The 20,775-nt window shown below is 38.1% G+C and overlaps 1 protein-coding gene across 16 annotated transcripts in view; it reads right to left on the bottom strand.

The window, feature by feature from the left end:
* The window catches only part of ACACA (acetyl-CoA carboxylase alpha), a 283,732-nt gene that overhangs the window by 191,904 nt on the left and 71,053 nt on the right, over positions 1 to 20,775 (bottom strand). For 15 of the 16 annotated variants that reach the window (XM_077852292.1, XM_077852296.1, XM_077852303.1 and 12 more), the window contains one exon: positions 616 to 748. In XM_077852292.1, coding sequence (XP_077708418.1) covers positions 616 to 748 — 133 coding nt within the window. Of the gene's footprint in view, positions 1 to 615; positions 749 to 5,313; positions 5,535 to 20,775 lie in introns of those variants that run through there. The other variant, XM_077852308.1, reaches the window with a different exon arrangement.

Here is a 20,775-nt window from a genome sequence, read left to right as displayed (position 1 = left end):
GTGCATGGAGCCTGCTTCTCCCTCTGCCTATGTCTCTGCCTCTCTCTCTCTCTCTCTCTGTGACTATCATAAATAAATAAAAATTTAAAAAAATTTTAAAAAAAAAGGGGGGGCACAGAATTACTCTAACATTTCAAAATATTTGTAATCTCTTTAGGTATTTCATATGGTGTATTCCCTCTAAGCATCTTCAATACATGCTGGAAGCCATTAAATAGCAGTGTATCAAACTACAAGCCTTCTGCTCTGCAACTCCCTCCACTCCCTTAGCTCTCGATCCAAGGCAGTGACATATCTCCTCACCACTATCCCACAAACTGATCAACCTACACCCTCTTAGATTGGTGCAACCCAATGCCATAAACCACAGGACCTTTTAAAAAGAACTTTTTGACCACCACTTCATCTTTTTAATTAACTCGGCCTAAATTATCAGTGGTAAATACATAGAAAATGGTGACATTCACAGGACACTATGAAGGAAGAGAGGTGAATTCTGCAGGAAGAGGCAGTCTCTGAAAATCTAAATGTAAGTTGTGAGCAAATCTAGACAACAAGTCTAGGCATCAAATCTCATGAGCTTCTGAAAAAAAAATTCAGCAAGTTATAACTTACCTTCTCAATCACTTTATTTCCCCCAAAACGAGTAACAAATTCTGCTGGAGAAGCTACAGTGAAATCTCGCTGAGAGTCTATTTTCTTTCGGTCTCGACCTTGCTTCACTAGATGCAAGCCAGACATGCTGGACCTGTAAAAATAGAGAAATCATGAAAGCCTATAGGTAGGAATTTCTCACAACATCTATCTACCCTGGAGATCTGCTCTTCTCTACCACCCTTACAACAGCCCTTCCAACTGCACCCTCGTGAAGACTGCATGCTGACAAATCACATACTTTTTGAATAAAAGAAGGGGAAAAAAAAAAAGATCTTTGCTTGTGGAAATTTAAGAAAAAATACTAAGTGTTCTTGAATAAAAGATAATATTAAGGCTTACCAACAGATGCCATCACAAAGAGATAGGCAAAGGACTGGCGGAAATGAGATGGCCAAGATAACAGAGACTGGGAATGCTAAGCAAATAGCAAGGCTGTTACTGGATCATGATTCTGGCACATGGATGACCTTCACCTTTGTATCTCTGGCCTCCATTTTTTCTTATGAAATGACAGTTTTAACTGCCTACTAAGCATTTTATTTGTGTATTTCATAGGCATTTCAAAATCAATAACTCCAAAACCAAAAACTTTACAAGGCGGCATAATATGTCATATTTCATCAATTATAAGATGTTCCTCCTTTAAAAAAAAAACTTTAAAAAATATTTGAAATTGGGGGTACCTAGGTGGCTCAGTTGGCTAAATGTCTGCCTTTGGTTCAAGTCATGATCCTGGGGCCCTGAGATCGAGTCCCATATCAGGCTTCCCGCAGGGAGCCTGCTTCTTCCTCTGCCTATGTCTCTGCCTCTGTGTGTCTCTCATGAATCAATAAATAAAATCTTAAAGAAAAGAAGTAAAACTCCTCAGCTAGAGTAACACTGATACCAAAACCAGACAAATAGGGCAGCCCAGGCGGCTCAGTGGTTTAGCGCTGCCTTTGGCCCAGGGCATGATCCTGGAGACCTGGAATCGAGTCCCATGTCAGGCTCCCTACATGGAGCCTGCTTCTCCCTCTGCCTGTGTCTCTGCCTCTCCCTCTCCCTTTGACTCTCATGAATAAATAAAATCTAAAAAAAAAAAAACAAAAAACAAAAGGCAGACAAATATGTCACACAATAGGGAAAATCTAGGTCCGCTTTCTTTGTGACTACTAATGCAAAACTCTTAAATAAAATATTCTAAATAGTAGGGTATTGGTGCCAGGATGGGCAAAATATTAAGGAAAAAAAAAGTTATTCCATGACCAAGGTGAATTTGTCCTAGGTATGCAAGGATGGTTTATTAGAAAACCCATAAATGGGGCACCTGGGTGGCTCAGTCACTTAAGCGTCTGCCCTTGGCTCAGGTCATGATTTCAGGGTCTGAGATTGAGCCCAACATCAGGCTCCCTGATCAGTGGGGAGTCTGCTTCTCCCTCTCCTCTGCCCCCACCCCTGCTCATGTTCTCTCTCTCTCTCTCTCTAATAAATAAAAATACATAATGTGGGACACCTGGGTGGCTCATTGGTTGAGTGTCTGCCTTTGACTCAGGGTGTGATCCTGGAGCCCAGGGATGGAGTCCCACATCAGTCTCCCTGCATGGAGCCTTCTTCTCCCTCTGCCTGTGTCTCTGCCTCTCTCTCTGTGTCTCTCTCATGAATAAATAAAATCTTAAAAAAAAAAAAAAATCCACAATGTAAAACTCTGTTAGACTTCTCAGCTAGTGCAATAAAATGAAAAAAAAAAATAGTAAGTTAGAGGCATTAGGATTACAAAGGAGGGGGGAACCCTGGGTGGTGCAGCGGTTTAGCGCCTGCCTTTGGCCCAGGGCGCGATCCTGGAGACCCGGGATCGAATCCCACATCGGGCTCCCGGTGCATGGAGCCTGCTTCTCCCTCTGCTTGTGTCTCTGCCTCTCTCTCTCTCTCTCTCTGTGACTATCATAAATAAATAAAAAAAATTAAAAAAAAAAAAAAAAAAAGGATTACAAAGGAGGAAGTTAAACTGTCATAATTTGTGAGTGATATAATTGTTTACATAGAAAACACAAAAGATTCTGCATTATTAGAAATAATAGGAGACCTCAATCAAGTACCCAGAATTAATATACAAGAAGTCCACAAATATCAATATAAAGAAAACTATGTACAGATTATAAATTTAAAAACATATAAAGTTAAAACAACTAAAATTATATACATTTTTGGGAGACACATATAGATAAAATAAAACTACATAAACAGAAAGATAAAAGAATATGATGAAAAAGTGATAAAGGAAAATAATTATCTGGGTGGGAGAAGGGCTGAGAACAAGAGACCACATGGTTAAATCCAGGTGATGGCCAGGGACCAATCTTTGTTTTCGGTGGTGGGTTTTCAAATTCTTTTTATACATTATTTTTTAAAATAATACAATAACTAACCAAATAAATAAATAATAGTAGGCCACAAATGGACCAATGAGTGTGCCAGGAAGGATTATGTTAGATGATTCTATACATCTAAATTTATTATTTTTTAAAATATTTTATTTATTTATTAGAGACAGAGAGAGAGAGGCAAAGACACAGGCAGAAGCAGGCTCCATGCAGGGAGCCCGACATGGAACTCGATCCCAGGTCTCCGGGATCACACTCTAGGCTGAAGGTGGTGCTAAACCACTGAGCCACCCGGGCTGCCCTATATATCTAAATTTAAACACAAACACACTCCTCCTCAGAAATCAGCTGTCAAGGAAAGGAAAGGAAAGGAAAGGAAAGGAAAGGAAAGGAAAGGAAAGGAAAGAAAAAGGGAAAAAGGGAAAAAGGGAAAAGGAAAGGGAAAGGGAAAGGAAAGGAAAGAAAAAAGAAATCAGCTGTCAGTTATTTAGAGAGGGAATGAAGGGATAGGTAAGTTATAACTTAGAATCAATAAGGAGCTTGGGGCACCTGAGTGGCTCAGTTGGTTGAGCAATCAACTCTTGATTTCAGCTCAGGTCCTGAGATTGAGCTCTACATCAGGCTCTGTGCTCCGCAGGGAGTCTGCTTGAGATTCTCTCTTTCCCTGTGCCCCTCACTCCTCTAAAATACATAAATAAATCTATAAAAATCATTAAAAAAAAGAATCAATAAGGAACTACCAGATATAAGACAAGAAAGGAAGCAGAGTCTTTAATGATGAAATTAAAGTGGAAAAGGGATTGGCCATAAGATCTAATCAATGGTTTAGAGTGTTCTGAGGATCATTTATAATCAAAGCAGGGAGAAAAATCTATCTTACTTTTAATGATGATATCCTTCACATATCATATTCTGCAGTAAGGTACCATGCTGAAAACAAGGGGATCAAGTATAAAGATAGAATAGATCTCAGTATCTTTACCTCTCATCTATCTTTTCTCAAGAAGCTATTAGAGAATGTTATCCTCCAAAAGGATGAAGTAAAACAAGACAAAGGAAAAGAAGAGATGTAAGAAACAGAAGAGCCATTAAAGAAAAGAGAAGGGGATTCCCTATGACAGTTTAAATCAGAGAATGAACTGCTTCAGGAAGGATGTCCCCATGGAAACAGTAGACAGATCACCTTATATTCACCCACAGAAAACCAAAACTCGGTGTGTGTAATATGTATACGTATGTTTTGCTGATAAATGTGTGTGTATGTATATGTATGTTATATAGATATATAAAGTAAAACAATGTTATATATGTATGTTTATATATATATATATCAAGTGCTCTTTACTTATTCGACACTTAATGGAAGTTCTGCATGATTTTCCCCCAGAGTAGAAGAGGTCAAATGAAAAGGAAAGGATAATTGTTCTAAAAACAAATTTTGTCAACTCGGTGTTTATTGCTTATTTTCTATTTCCACAAAGGTCCAGTTTAATTTTCAGGTAATATTGTTTGGAATAAAAATTCTAGATTGCAAAAACAAGGAAATAAAAAAAGAAAATGGAGGCCTTGCTGACTGCTATTGAGGCCATCATTCAGCTCTTTCATGATAATCCTCTGATGGTGAGGCACAGACCTGCAGGAGGCTTGAAGAACGCCAAGAAGGCCTGACTCACTTCCTCCTCAGCCTCAAGTTCTACAGGCAGGAAGAAGATCCCAGGGTGAGAGAGTCTGGCCCCCTCAACAACCCCAGTCAGGCTGCCCACTATGACATTCAAGGGCAATGGTGGCAGGTACCTTCCCTGGCCCCAGAGACACATTTTAAAAAAGTTTTCTCCAAACTGCCTTCCACAGGGAGGTATCAATTCTTTTCATACTACACAGAATTGGTATCTTCCTTTGCAGTAGGTGAAGAGACTTCACTCGAAAAATCAGCCCCAGTCAGTGAGCAAGTCTGACGTAGACTGAGTGAGATCCCTGAACGTGAGAACAGGACAGCAAGGTCTGTGCAGGGGGTCTGTGCAGGGGTGTTTATTTTCAAGATAGCTACAACATCAACTATGTGCTTGGGTATCTTTGATTCAAATTCTGATTGTAAAAGAAAGGTTTAGAAATCCAGGAGCAATTATGAGAGTTTTTATTCCTTTCCTTCAAAATAAGTTTCTTAAAGATACAAAAAAAAAAAAAAAAAAAAAAAAATCATCGAATCAAATTCCTCCTAAGTTCCAGGGCTTAGCTGTCAATACCTTACTGTTTTTTAAAGGTATATATTGCCCAAAGATGGCATACTAAAACTTACCTTTGAAGCATGTAATATCTCATCTCCTTAACTTCCTCTGCAGAACCCTCCATATCAAGATGGCAAAGGAATGGAAGATTTTTTTTCTTCTGGCTTCAGTCTTCTAAACACAAGCTGCAGTCTGTCCCCCTGTTGCAGGTGCTTAAAACCCAGGAGGACAAGAGATACCGTGCCTTCTGCCTACTTCTTGGCCCTGCTTCAGTCAGACTGGAGTATTCCTGATGGCTTCAAACTACAGTCTTTTTGTCTACTCCGTCCCCCATTTCCCTATTATCCCACCTTTCTTCCTTTTTGTATTTTCTCCCTCAATTGGGTTCACAAACAGAACTGGCTGATTTCCCCAGAGGACTAAGAGGTGAGGGGGAGAAATATAAAAGCTTGTATAACTAGAAGACCGATCTTAGCTCTGCATTACCCGCAGCAAACGTGTTTCAACAACAGTCACTTTCTTCTGACAGTCACCAGAGAAAAGCTCCATAGTCTCTCCTGGCTGCCAGGAGCACATGACAGGGAGGGCCTCAGGCAAAAAGAAGACAACTTTATAAGGACAACTAAGTCAAGAGAATAATGGGGTCATGAAATCCAGAGGGTGAGGAAAGCACACAGCCTAAGCAGGTAATTTCTGAGATCCAATCAAAACAAATAATACTGATTATCAGCCTGCGAGAAGAGAAAAAAGCAGGTCAAGTGGTAAAGAAAGCAAGTAGAAAGGACAGGACATGCCACTACTAAGGAACTTTTAATAAAGTGGGAGCCACAGTTCTAATTTTCAAGCCAAAGTAGTGATACATGAATGCAAAAACCTTTTTTAAAGCAACAATATCTGAGATTTTATTCTCCCAAATTTGAGAGTAAGAATGGAGCTGGGACAAATAGGATATAGAAAAGACGTGGATAAAATACATGAAAGGAAAAGGGGGGCCCAAACATTTTAGACATAAGAGGTCTAACCTAGATTAAGCAGGAAAGGAAAAACTCCGCCTAGAAAGGCTAGTGGGACATGTATATTGCTACAAAAGCAAATCTGCCAGCGACAGACAGATCTCTTAAATTAACAGTAGCTGAGTCAAAGTCCCACTTTAGCTTTTAATAAAATTGATGTTAATGCTATTGCTCCCTTGTAATGGGAAAAACACTAACACAGAATCACAACTTCCTATGATAAGCCCTCAGAAGAATATAATTCTCTAAAGTCACTTGGTAACCTGATTCACGCACCACAGAAAAATTCTTTCCCACCAAAATGCTAGATAGAAATAGTTAATAATTTGATACCAACTATGCTAAGAACCTATTAATCTTCCAGAAAAACCCTCCCAAAACAGAAGTATACAAATAAGCTGGAGCAGAGATAGAAATAAATGATCACATAGAAGAGATGATTGGGGCACCTGGGTGGCTCAGTTGGTTAACTGTCTGCCTTCAGCTCAGGTCATGATCGCAGGATCTCCTGGGATCAAGCCCCACGTAGGGCTCCCTGCTGACAGAGAGCCTGCTTCTCCCTCTCCTCCCTACTCATGCTCTCTCTTGCTATCTCTCTCTCAAATAAATAAAATCTTTAAAAAAGAGAGAGAGAGAAAGAAAGAAAAGACATGGTTAAGGCAAAGAAGCCCTGATACTAGGGAAATTCAAACAACTCAACCTGAAAAGATTCAATCAGGCCACTCAACATGACCACCATAAAAGAAAATATACGTCCTGGGCTGTTTTCTGGTCTGTACCACTTCACATCATTCCTTACATGCTATGCCAATGTCCGATAAAGTCAGTCTAGTTTACTTTTTCCTTTGAAGAAACAAGCTGATGCAGAGGAGCCGTCCTTATCTTTACGACTCTTCAGAATAATACGTCTCAAAAATAGAGCACTGAGGTCTTTGTTCAAAATAATTACAGTGACCACAGATGTATAACCAGTTTGATTTTACAGGCATCTCTAAGTGTCTCCAGATGTAGGCAGTTTCCAAAAGAGAATCACTCTCTGCCTTTGTTATATAAGGTCAACATCCAAAAACCATTTAAAGCCTGAGCATAGAATAAAGCAGGCTATTTTACATTTGATTGTATCAGAAAAACATTAAAAAGGTACACTGAATAATCGAGTTTGTGCTTCCTTTCACCAGGAGGATCTTCCTAAAACAACCAAACACTAACACAGCACACCCAGATCTAAAAACAAAGCTTGAATTTCTAATCTTTTATGGATGCTGCTCACAATCCTTCTGTAATATTAGAACACAAGAAATAAAAAGCCACATTCATTCCTCCAAATTAAGCATCCTCATTTTAATCTACCATGAATAGAGTGTCCAAAGTAGACACGTACCTGGCACAAAATCCAACTAGAAGCCCACAGTGATCCCAGCATTGTAACATGCCAAGCACCAAGGATGACGTAGCAGTTTATCCAGAAGACAGTGATGCATGAGCTGGCTGGATTGCAGCACAGTCTGAGTGATACTGCAGAACACACTGCGAGAGACCGTTTTACATTCGGGCTTTCCCAAGCAGAGAAATCTTGGATCAATGATAGTCCTCTTTTGAAAATCAACTTGCCGTATATAAAAAGGTTTAGTTATGGACTCTAAATTCTGTTCTTCTGATCTATATGCCTATCCTTGCAACATGCCACAGTGCCTTGAAAACTTTGGCTTTAGAGTAAGTTTGGAAATCAGGTAGTACAAGTCTTCCAACTTTGCTCTATTAGGTCCTCTGGGTTCTCATATAAATTTTAGGATCACCTTGTCAAACTCTAGAAAGGAAAAAAAAAAACCAACAACCCTACTGGGACTTTGATATGGATTATGAGTTTACAGATCAATTTAGGGAAAAGAGCCGTCTTGACAATACTGACTTTTCCAATCCCTGAACATGGACTGTCTCTCCATTTATTTTTGTCTTTAGTTTCTCTCAGCAATGTTTTATATTATTTATTTATTTATGATATATTTATTTATTTATTTATTTGAAAGAGAGAGAGAGAGCATGAGCAGGAGGGGCAGAGGGAGAAGAGAGGCTCTCAAGTAGACTCCATGCTGAGCACCGAGCCTGATGTGGGGCTCTATCTTACAACCCCTGAGATCATGACCCAAGCCAAAATCAAGAGTCAGACACTTAACTGACTGAGCCACCCAAGTGCTCCTGTTTTATAATTTTTAATACTCAATTTTTACACTTATTTTGTTAAATGCATTCCTAAGTATTTTATTCTTTTTGATGCCATTATGAATGAAATTATTTTAATTTTGTTTTTTGCTCATTTATTGCTAACTAGTTTATACAAATACAATTGATTTTTGTATATAGCCTGTGATCTTGCTAAACTCATTTTGAAATTTAACAACTTTATTGATATAATTCAGTTTTTGTATATAGCCTGTGATCTTGCTAAACTCATTTTGAAATTTAACAACTTTATTGAGATATAATTCACACAGCATATATTTCAACCATTTAAAGTAGTAATTCAACGGTTTTTAATATTTTCAGTTATGAACCGTTATCACAAAATAAAATAGAACATTTCATTCTCCCAAAAAGAAACCTCAAAGCAAGCAAGTAACAATCACTCCATATTTCCCCCAACCCCTCACTATTCTAGGCTGACTAATCTACTTTCTGTCCTTAGAGATTCTGATTATTTCACACAAATGGAATGATATAATACATGGTCTTTTGTGACTGGCTTTTTTCACTTAGCATAATGCTTTTAGTGCTGTAGCAAGTATTCGTACTTAATTTCTTTTGATGGACAATTAATTTTCCATTGTATGGATATATCACATTCTGTTTATCCATTGATCAGTTGATGGATACCGGATTGCTTCCACTTTGTGGCATTAAGAATAATATTGCTGAGGACATCCATGCACATGTGCTTTCATGGGGAGTTGCAGGATCATACGGTAAATACTTAGTTTTATAAGAAATTTCCAGGGGTGCCTGGCTGGTTCAGCTGATAATAGAGCATGTAACTTGCAATCTCAGGGTTATTAAGTTCAAGTCCCAAGTTGGGTGTAGAGATTACTTTAAAAAAAAAAAATCTTTAAAAAAAATTTTTTTCCAAATTATATTCCAGAGCGGTTGTTTCATTTTACATTTCCACCAACTATGTACAAATGATCCCATTTCTCCATACTCTTGCAAACATTTGACGTCGTCAACTATTTTTTATTTTAACCAACCTGATAGGTGTGTAGTAATTAATATCTCATTGTTATTTAATTTGCACTTTTCTAAGAGCTAATGACATTAAACATCTTTTCATGTTCTTATTTGCTATCTGTATATCTCTTTGATGACATTTGTCTCTTTGTAATTTCTTTCTCCTTACTAAGGACTTTATTGATTCCCTGTTGTCATACTTTAAAAAAATTCTTTAAACATGTTTTCCTTTGTTTGTTAGGTTTTGTTTTTTTTTTTTTTTTAGGATTTTATTTATTTATTCATGAGAGACACAGAGAGAGAGGCAGAGACAGGCAGAGGGAGAAGCAGGCTCCCTACAGGAAGCCCGATGCAGGACTCAACCCCAGGACCCTGGGACCCCGGGATCATGCCGAGCCAAAGGCAGACAGACGCTCAACTGCTGAGCCACCCAGGTGTCCCTCCTTTGGTTCTTTAACACATTCACAATAGCTGTTTTTAAGATTTTGTCTGCTAAATCCAGCATCTAGGGAAACTTGGAGACAGTTTCTATGGACTTATTTTCCTAAATATGGGTCACATTACGTTACCTCTTTTCATGTCTCATGATTTTGTTGAAGACTCAATGTATTAAATAATTTATTGTAGCATGTCATGTCAAGATTCAGCTTTCTTTCACCTATGAAGGTTGTTTTGTTACTATTATTTCCTCTCTATGTCCCTTACTTCCTTGGCTTTAATAGTTTGCCTGGGCTAAATTTGTGAAATCTGTCTACCCCTAAGTGTTAAGCCACGATGTCTCAGTTAATTTTCTTTTTATTGCTTGTTTTTATGTTGAAACCCGTCTTCTAGGGTTTAGCTTAGATGTCTCCCAGTGATTAAGCAGGGGTTATGTTTAAATACCTGAAGCCAGTATGGCTTCCATACTCTATTCATGTGTCTGTGTGTGGGGTAGGATGGCACATTCACAGTTCGGGACATTTCAAGTCTGCTCTGGATTTACTTCCTATCAGGCCTTGTCATGTCTACTCTGCATGCACGCAACCTCAGCCAGCAATATGCTGTTCCAACTACAAACACACCTCAGTCTAGTAGAACCATTGGCCCACCGACCAAGCCAATGCCAAGATAATAATTTCCACTGACAAGAGCAATGGTCGTGGGTGTCATCTACTACCCAAAGTGAGTAAGCTCCCTTCAACCTCAGCATCAAAACTGGCAATCTGGGCAGCCCCGGTGGCGCAGCGGTTTAGCGCCGCCTGCAGCCCAGGGCGTGATCCTGGAGACCCGGGATCGAGTCCCACATCGGGCTCCCTGCGTGGTGCCTGCTGCTCCCTCTGCCTGTGTCTCTGCCTCTCTCTCTAGCTGTGTCTCTATGAATAAATAAATAAATAATCTTTAAAAAAAAAAAAAAAAAAAAAACTGGCAATCTGATGGTTTACCTCCATTGGCAAAATCTCCACACCAACCCAGGCTGAGGGGAGGGAATGGGAACAGGCCTAGGGAAGAACACCACAAACTCCTACTGTTCTTACTGAAATTTAGCAGTTTTTTAAACAATCTTTTCTCAGATTGCTGTATGCCTTTTGGTTGATTTCAAGGGTGCTGAAATGGTTTTGTCAAGACTTACTGTTGCTTTTTGGGTTATGAATTTATTGACCCTTACTCAGCTATAGTTGGAAATCCTGTTTTACTTACTTTTTGAGATATAACTTCATATAATAAAGAGCAAAAATATTAAGCATACACTCAATCTTACATATGTATATAACCACATAACCAACCACTCCATTAAGACACAGAATATTTCCAGAGTCTCTGAAGGCTCCCTTGCATTCCTTTTCCAGTCAACACTATTCTTTTTCTTTTTTTTTTTAAGATTTTTATTTATTCATGAGAGACACAGAGACAGAAAGAGAGAGAGAGAGGGGCAGAGACACAGGCAGAGGGAGAAGCAGGCTCCATGCAGGGAGCCCGACATCGGACTCAATCCTGGGTCTCCAGGATCAGGCCCTGGGCTGAAAGCAGCTCTAAACCACTGAGCCATCCGGGCTGCCCAGTAAACACTATTCTTAATTCATTACTACAAATCAGTTTTACCTATTCTTGAACTTCATAAATATAATGCCATTCTGAATGTATTTCATCACTACATTGTGTGACTATTTCATAAATCATCTACTGATGGATATTTGAGTTGTTTGTGACTCTTGACCACATTCATCCTTGTATTTGGTTTTTGGTGAACAAATGCTTTCATTTCTTTTGAGTAAATACCCAGGAGTAGACTTGCTTGTTGACAGAGTATGTGTATGTTTAACTTTAAAAGATACTACCAGATAGTCTTCTAAAGTAGTTGGGCCAATTTACACTCCCACCAGCAATGTAGGAGTTCCATGAACCCCACATCCTTGTGAATGCTTAATACTGTGAGTCCTTTAATAATAAGCTTTTTAATTGGAGTGGTATTTTAATTCATTGGAATTTTAAGTCACAAATCCCCGATGACCAAGAATATTGAACACTGTTAATAAGTTTACTTTATATTTGGATATCTTCTTTTGTAAAGTTCAAGTCTTTTCCCCATATTTCTAATGGGTTGAAATGTCTTTATAAGACACTGAAACATCAAGGAAACTAACAACAAGACAAAAAAGCAACCTACTGAATGGGAGAAGATATTGCAAATGATGTATTTGGTGAGGGTTAACAGCCACAATGTATTAAGAACCCATACAAGGGATGCCTGGGTGGCTCAGCAGTTGAGCAGCTGGCCCAGGGCATGATCCCGGGGTCCAGGATCGAGTCCCACATCGGGCTCCTTGCAGGGAGTCTGCTTCTCCCTCGGCCTGTGTCTCTGTCTCTCTTTCTCTGTGTCTCTCATGAATAAATAAATAAAATCTCTTAAAAAAAAAAAAAAAACATACAACTCAATACCAAAAAACCCCAAGATCCAATTAAAAAATGGGAAGAGGATGTGAATAGACATTTTTCCAAAGACATCCAGATGGCCAACAGACAAATGAAAAGACTCTCAACATCACTAATCATCCAGGAAATGCAAATCAAAAAACCACAATGAGATTATCACCTGACATCTGTTAGAATGGCTTTTATTAAAAAGACAAGAAATAATAAATGTTGACAAGGATGCAGAGAAAAGGGAGCCCTTGTGCACTATTGGGAGGTATGGAAAATGGAAAAAAAATATGGAGGCTTCTCAAAATACTAAAAATAGATTTTAAAAAAAATTTTAATTAAAAATAGATCTACCATACCATCAGCAATTCCACCTCCGGTATTTCCCTCAAGAAAACAAAAACACTAATTTGGTAAGACATACACACTCCTATGTTCATTGCAGCATTATTTACAGTAAGATAAGGAAACCTTAAGTATCCATCAATACATGAATGTAAAGAAGATGTGGCATACATAGACAATGGATATTACTCAGCTAAAAAACAGAATGAAATCTTGCCAATTGCAATGACATGGACAGACCTAGCAGGTATCATGGTAAGTAAAATAAGAGAAACCACAAATATCTTATGATTTCACTATATGTGGAATCTAAGAAACAAAACAAACAAAACAGAAACAAACTCATAAATGCAGAAAACAAACTGGTGGTTGCCAGAGGCGAAGAGAGTGGGGGGAAAGGGCAAAATAAGTGCAAGGGGATTAAGAAGTACAAACTTACAGTTACAAAATAAATAAGTCACATGGATGTATTGGGAATATAGTCAATAATCTATAATTACTTTGTATGATGATAGATGGTAACTAGACTTGTGATCATGTATATAAACACTGAATCACTATGTTGCACATGTGAAACTAATATAATATTGTATGCCAACTGTATTTCCATTAAAAAGAAGACACTGAAATATCTTTTTCTTATTGATTTATAAGATTCTGGTAGCAAGATATTTTATTCCTTTCTTACCAAATGACAGAACAAGTAGGGGGAAGAAAGGTCAAAGATACTGAGGAACAACACAACTGAAAAACTCAACCTACGTATATAGAATTCTGTAACCAATAACTGCAAAACACACATCCTTTGCAAATGCTATGAAACTTTATTAAAACTGACCATATAGCTGGTTCAGTCAGTGTAGCATGTGACAGAGAGTCATGAATTCAAGCCTCATGTTGAGCATAGAGCTTACTTAAAAACAAATATAAATAAATACAACAGAAATTGATTTTTAAAAAAATTTGACCATACCCATTTGATCCCGGGACTCTGGGATCACGCCCTGGACCAAAGGTAGCATTAAACCGCTGAGCCACCCAGGCTGCCCTAAATAAATAAAATCTTAAAAAAAAAAAAAAAAAATCATCACATCATGGGGTGCCTGGGTGGCTCAACTCAGTTAAGCATTTGCCTTTGGCTCAGGTCATGATTCAGGGTCCTGGGATTGAGCTCTGAGTCACACTCTTTGCTCAGGGGAAGCCTGCTTCTCCCTCTCCCCCTGGCACTCTTCCAGCTTGTGCTTTCTCTCTCTCTCAAGTGAGTAAAATTATAAAGGAAGGAAGGAAGGAAGGAAGGAAGGAAGGAAGGAAGGAAGGAAGGAAGGAAGGAAGGAAGGAAGGGGAAAAAGAAAAAGAAAAAGAAAAAGAAAAAGAAAAGAAAAAGAAAAAGAAAAAGAAAAAGAAAAAGAAAAAGAAAAGAAGAAAAGAGAGAAAGAAAGAAATCAGGAAGGAAGGAAGGAAGGAAGGAAGGAAGGAAGGAAGAAAAAAAAAGAGAGAAAACAGTAACCCAGTATCAGGAATGATGAAGAGGAAACTCACTACAAATCCTAAAACGTTAAAAAGAAATGAGTATGTTATTATAAAGTTTACGTCAATAAATTTGAAAATTGATTCAAATGATAAATCCTTTGAAAAATAATTTTCTATTCCACCCAACAAGAAACAGAAAATCCAAATAATCCTAAATCTACTAAAAAGATTGAATATATATGCATAATTTAAGATACTATTACTTTTTGTGACTGCCCCTAGCCAATCTTTATATTTCTCCCATGTATTCAACAAGTATCTATTGAGTGCCTACTATGTGCTATAGAAAGTGCTGGGTATGCAACTGCAAACAAAACATGTATGATCTCTGCCCTCACATTGGTTACAGTGTAATAGATACAAGCAATCAAATAAATATGCTAAAGAAAATATTAAAATTGCAGTAAGTCCTTTGAAAGAAAAACAAAAAGATTATGAATAATAATAGCAGGCCTCTCTGAGGAAGTGAGATTTAATCTGAAACCTTTAAAAAAAAAAAAAAAAGGCCTCAAGTACTTACTGAGAGAGTAAACGAGAATCCAGGCAGAAGGACAAGCATGTGTGGTCCTCAGGGAGGAAAGACAAGCACACTACAGGAATTGAAAGGCCAGTATGACTGAAGCACTGTCAACACATGGAAGCTGACAGAAGTCAGTTCATTCAGGACCCCCATAATCCAGTTAAGAATTTAGTATCTTATGCTAAGTGCCACAACAGAAAATCAGGAGACAGAGAATAAAGTGACCATTCTAGTAGTAGCCCAAACAAGAGTTGACAGGCTAAAACTTAACTAAGGTGATGGCAACTGAATGTATTGAAATATTGGAGACAGAAATCAATAGAACTGAAGCACAATTCCCCAGGCTTATGACTTAAGCAGAGTGGCCCAAGGCAATATTTTTAAGTAAGATGTAGAAGATTATAGAATGATCGAATTTATTGAAGATAAGAGAGATATCTAGAGTTCAGGTCCAGGGACGCGCCTGGCTGGCTCAGTCAGTAGAGCATACAATTCTTGATCTCAGCGTCATGAGTTCAAGCCCTACATTGGGTGTACAGTTTCCTTTAAAAGAAAACAGTTTAGATCTATTCACATTCAAGTGAAGACTTCACATAAATAGCTGAATGTAACAATTCAGCTCAGATGACAGATATGGGATGGATATCACAAACAATGGCAGTCACTGGCATATACACAATAGCAAAGGGATGAGATTATTATAGGAAGACAATGTATACCAAGTAAAAGAAAAAGAAGGTCCAAGGCCAAGCAGGACTAATTGTTGGAAATAACATGAAAAAGGAAGAGCTTGCAAAGATTAGAGAGTACCAGGGACATAGGAGGAAAGATATATATTTTTTAAGATTTTATTTATTCATGAGAGACACAAAGAGAAGGCAGAAACATAGGCAGGGAGAAGCAGGCTTCTCGCAGGGAGCCCAATGTGGGACTTGATTCTGGAACTCCATGGTTCATGCCCTAAGCTGAAGGCAGACGCTCAACCGCTGAGCCACCCAGGTGTCCCAGGAGGAAAGATTTTTAAAAAGCATGATTTTCAGGAGAAAAGAGAAGGGTGTGCTTCAAGGAAAAAGTAATCACCTGTACAGAGCTACCAAGAGGCCTGAAAGGATGAGAGCTAAGAAGCACCCACTGAATTCAGTAATACAATAGTCACTGGTGATTTTTCATGTAAGCAGTTTCAAGAGCAGAGTACACAATAGTGCAGCTTGAAAAAGGAATGGGAGACGACCAAGTAGGAGCTCTTCTGAAAATCTTGACCATGACATGGGGCAGACAATTAGGGTAGTAATCCAAAAGGAGTGTGGCTATCAAAGAAAGATTTTATAAAAACAGGAGTCATTAGAGCATGCCTGAATGCCAATGGGAATGACTTAGTAGAAAAAGGGATTTTAAAATATAAAGAGGGTCCAAGTCCCTGCTCTGCTGTGTCGGGTACACTTGGACCCAAGCTCGAGCTTGTAAATAAACCCTCGTGTGTTTGCATCAGAAAAAAATAAATAAAATAAGAATAAGAATAAGAATAAAAATAAAAATAAAAATAAAAATAAAAATAAAAATAAAAATAAATAAAATAAAATAAAATATAAAGAGGAGGAGGATGACCAAAGGAAGAAGTCCTTGTTACATGAAGGAAAAATAAGAATAATACAGATACAAGTAAATTTGAAATTAGGTGTTGGAAGGAAGAATTTCTGGTGTGATAGTTTCTATTTTCTCAATGAAATATGACGCAAAGTTACAAACTCAAAGTGTGTCTAGAAAACACTTAAGGGCGTCCTACAGCTTAAGGACAATGAAGAAAGAATGCAATTGCTGTTGTGAAAAATGCATGGCCAAATAACCAGAAGAGAAAAACAAAATAGAGGAAAGAATAAGAAAAGCTTCACAGCACACAGACTATATTCGAGAAGGATCCTTAAAAGTGATGACCTAAAAGGATGAGTGGAATTTCAATAGTCAGGGGAAGGGCATTCTAATAAGAAAACAGCAGAGAACGACAAGAGAAAAATCCTCCTATCCCCTCAAGTAGCTGCCCTATTTCCTTCCTTGCCGTCAACTTCTTAAAAGGGTACATAATGTCAACACTACTACTCCTCCACCATTTATTCCCTAACTTAATCTCTTGCCAATTTACTAAAGCTGTTCACCCCAAGATCCTTCTATGTATTAACTCTAGTGCTTTTTCTCAGTTTTTTTTCTCTATTACAGTTCTATTCAACACTGTATGATGCATCTTCCCCCTTAAAATTATGTTTTCCTTGGTTTTCTTGGGTGCTCCTTCGATCTCATTGATCATTTCCTGTCTCCTTTTCTCCCCTCCTTCCATTTAAAGGTAGATTTATCCGTAAGATTTTCCCTTCTATGTTTATAGTCCCCTTCACAGTGATATAATGTACTTGCACAACTTTAATTTCAATGCAACAAACTTTTATTAAGCATATGCTATATGCCAGACACTATTCTAAACTCTGAGAAAGTTGTTCTCAGATCAGGTTTCATTATCAGATTCACCTGGAGAGTATTAGCATGTAGACTGCTGAGCTCCATAACTGTAAGTTAAGCAGTCTGGCACAGGGCTTACAAACGCTGTATTTTAAAGCTCCACAGATGATTCTGTCGCACAGCCATATCTAAATACTGTTTTCCACTTTATGTATGTCTTAGTATGACAGGCAAGATGCTTAATGATCTCAACTCTATCTTACCCGCCTCTTCTTCCATGATACTAAATACCCTGTCTCCCTTACATTCCAGTAATACTCCGTGACTCATAATTGCCCAAACATGCTAGTTGTCTCAGTTTGGTACCTTTGCATAGGTTGTCAACCCTACCATCACTAGTGTTCCTGCTATAAATATATTTATCTCTGTTGCTTGCCCGTTTTCTGTTCATTCCTTTGAAACTCAGTTCAAACAAATCTGAGACACTATTAACCGTTATAGATCTCAACAAGCCCACCATAATAATGATGAAAGCTCTTGTATTGGGAATGTTAAGAACCTGACATAATATTTGGCTAGACAATATTATATCCTATTGGTAAAAAGGACCCATTGAAATAATGCTGAGATGATGAGTTTACCTTTCAGAAAGATTCCAATGGCCATATGGAGCTATACTCACAGGGAAAAGAGATTGGAGTAGAACTAAAATACTCTTGCCATAACCCAAACGTAATAAAAGCAAGAACAATGGCAGTGGCAATGCAAAGAAGGGAATGGATTTAAGAATTACTGGGGTAGGGGAACCTGGGTGGTTCAATCGGTTAAGCATCTACCTTTGGCTCAGGTCACGATCCCAAAGTCCTGGGATCAAACCCCATATTGGGCTCCCTGCTTGGCGGGAGTTTGCTTCTCCCTCTCCCTCTGCCTCTGCCCCTCCTTCCTACTTGTTCTTTCCCACTCTCAAATAAATAAAATCTTAAAAAAAAAAAAAAAAGCATACCTAATTAGGTGTGAGGGGTGGAGGAAAGGGGAATCTCACATAATAACCAGATTTCTGACTTGGGAGACCAGAGAAATTAATTAAGGCAGTACTATTAATTAAGGTAGATCACAAGACAGGATGCAGCCTAAGAGAAGAGGGCTACAGCCCGGAAGCTTTGCAGAAAATCAACAATTAAGGGGCATCTGAAAAAAGCCAAGCCTATTCAAGCACCTGAGAAGGAAGGGTCAGAGGGAGAATTGAGAGACACTTAATAAAACATGAGTAGTTTCAAGAATGAGTGAAATGTCAACACTGTCAAATTCTGCCCATGAGGAGGTCACTGGTGAGTTTTCTATGTGTAGTTTCAAAGAAGTGGTAGAAGCAGAAGACAACCACAATAGGGTAAGAAGGAAATGGAACTACCAGGTGACAGTAGCAGACTGAGCATTCATGTATTACTGTTCTCTGCCAAATATCACACAAAAATGACAATAAAAAAAAAGAGGCATAAAGATATAAGAACAAAGAAAATCAAAGAGAAGTCCCTAACAGGTAACACTTGTCAAAAAATTACAGAAAACAAAAAAAATTAAAATTAAAAAAAATAATAATAATAAAAAAAAAATTACAGAAAACAGAAAATGGATGGTCAAGAAGTAACTGCCTCAGAGACCAAAGAGCCTATTGTAGGGAAAGCCACTTACAAACAAGCATGTGGGCAGCCCAGGTGGCTCAGTGGTTTAGCGCCGCCTTCTGCCTGGGGTGTAATCCTGGAGACCCAGGATCGAGTTCCACATTGGGCACCCTGCGTGGAGCCTGCTTCTCCCTCTGCCTGTGTCTCTGCCTCTCTCTCTCTCTCTCTGAATAAATAAGTAAACAAAATCGTAAAAAAAAAAAAAAGGAAAGAAACAAGCATGATTCCATTCTAACACTATGGACAAACTCAGGAATTAAAATCGTCCAGTAGATCTCTCTTAGAAAGGGTGGAGACACAGCTGAAAACCAAATAAAATCTGTAGTTTACCTAAAAGTATTATATCCATGTTAACTACTTCATTTTAATAAATACAGGTTTGCTAGATAAAATACGGGATGCTCATTTAATTTTTGCATTTCAGGGAAACAATTTTTTATGGAAGTAGGTCTAATGCAGTATTTGTAGTATTTAATTTTTTATACAAATAATTATTTGTTGTTTATCTGAAATTCAAAATTAACTGGGCAATCAAAATTAACTTTTTATTTGCTATATCTGACAACTCCAGATAAATGTACTATGGTTATGGAAAATATTAATAGGGGAAGGTGAGTGAAGGATACACAGGAACTCTGTACTGTCTTTTTAACTCTTCTGTAAATTTAAAATGATTTCAAAATAAAAAGCTAAAAAAGATGCTTATAAAGATTGTTAATGACGTGAGAAAAAGCTGTTATATGAAAAAAAGCATATAACAGAGCTGTCTATTCATTAGGATATCGCTTATTATGTTTTTCTTAGAAATCACCCAAATTACTACTCCTAAGAGCTTCTTGTGTGTCTATCCCAATTATTTTATTTTTGTAAGATTTTATTTATTTATTCATGAGAGACACACAGATCGAGAGAGGCAGAGACACGGGCAGAGGGAGAAGCAGGCTCCATGCAGGGAGCCCAATGTGGGACTCAATCCGGGACTCCAGGATCACGCCCTGGGCTAAAGGCAGGCGCTTCACCGCTGAGCCATGCAGGCATCCTTTTATGTATGTGTTTTTTAATGAAATGTATCCTTATGGGGTAAAAATCACCAAAAAGAAACATCAGAATTTTTTTTAAAAGATTTTATTTATTCATGAGAGACACACAGAGAGAGGCAGAGACATAGGCAGAGGGAGAAGCAGGTTCCCTGCTGGGAGACTGATGCAGAACTAGATTCCAGGACCCCAGGATCACGATCTGAGCCAAAGGCAGACGCTCAACCATGAGCCACCCGGGTGCCTCAAAACATCAAATATTAATAGCAATTATTGCTAGACAATCATATTCTGAATTGTTTCTATTTCTTCGTGCTTTTTGTATTTCAAACTTTTCTAGAATAAGCATATATCTAATAATTTTAAGTTTTAAGTAGTAAATGTAAACTTCATTTGCAACTTTATGTTCACAGGAAGAAAGGAGGAGGAAAATGTATGCATTGCACTAGAGGAATAAAAATAATAAACATTGTCAAATGGCTGTCCTAAGCCCTACTTACCATATTCATAATTTCATTTCTATAATTAGCTAAGTTTATAGAAAAACTCTGGAGATTATAATACACAGACTGCTCCTATTTTCTGAATGGAAAGAGTGGGTGGGAAATAGAGCGAACTACTGCCTTCAGAGAGTACCAAGTTACCAATCTCATAATGACCTTCTCTGTCTACTCACTTCTGAGGCACCATGGCAACGGGGAACCTCAGAATATCAAGGAAGGAGCATTGAGAGTAAAGGGTTTGGAAAGCTGCTGGGGGAAGGGAGAAAGCTCAGGGAAGCTGAATGAGAAATGTGAAGAAAGCCAAAACATAAGAACATTCTCACAGGCCCATCTACAAGCAAAGC

Source organism: Canis aureus, chromosome 16, assembly GCF_053574225.1.
Source record: "Canis aureus isolate CA01 chromosome 16, VMU_Caureus_v.1.0, whole genome shotgun sequence".
Lineage (NCBI taxonomy): Eukaryota > Metazoa > Chordata > Mammalia > Carnivora > Canidae > Canis > Canis aureus.
Note: the sequence above shows the minus strand (reverse complement) of the source record. Positions and strands in the feature narration are given on the sequence as shown.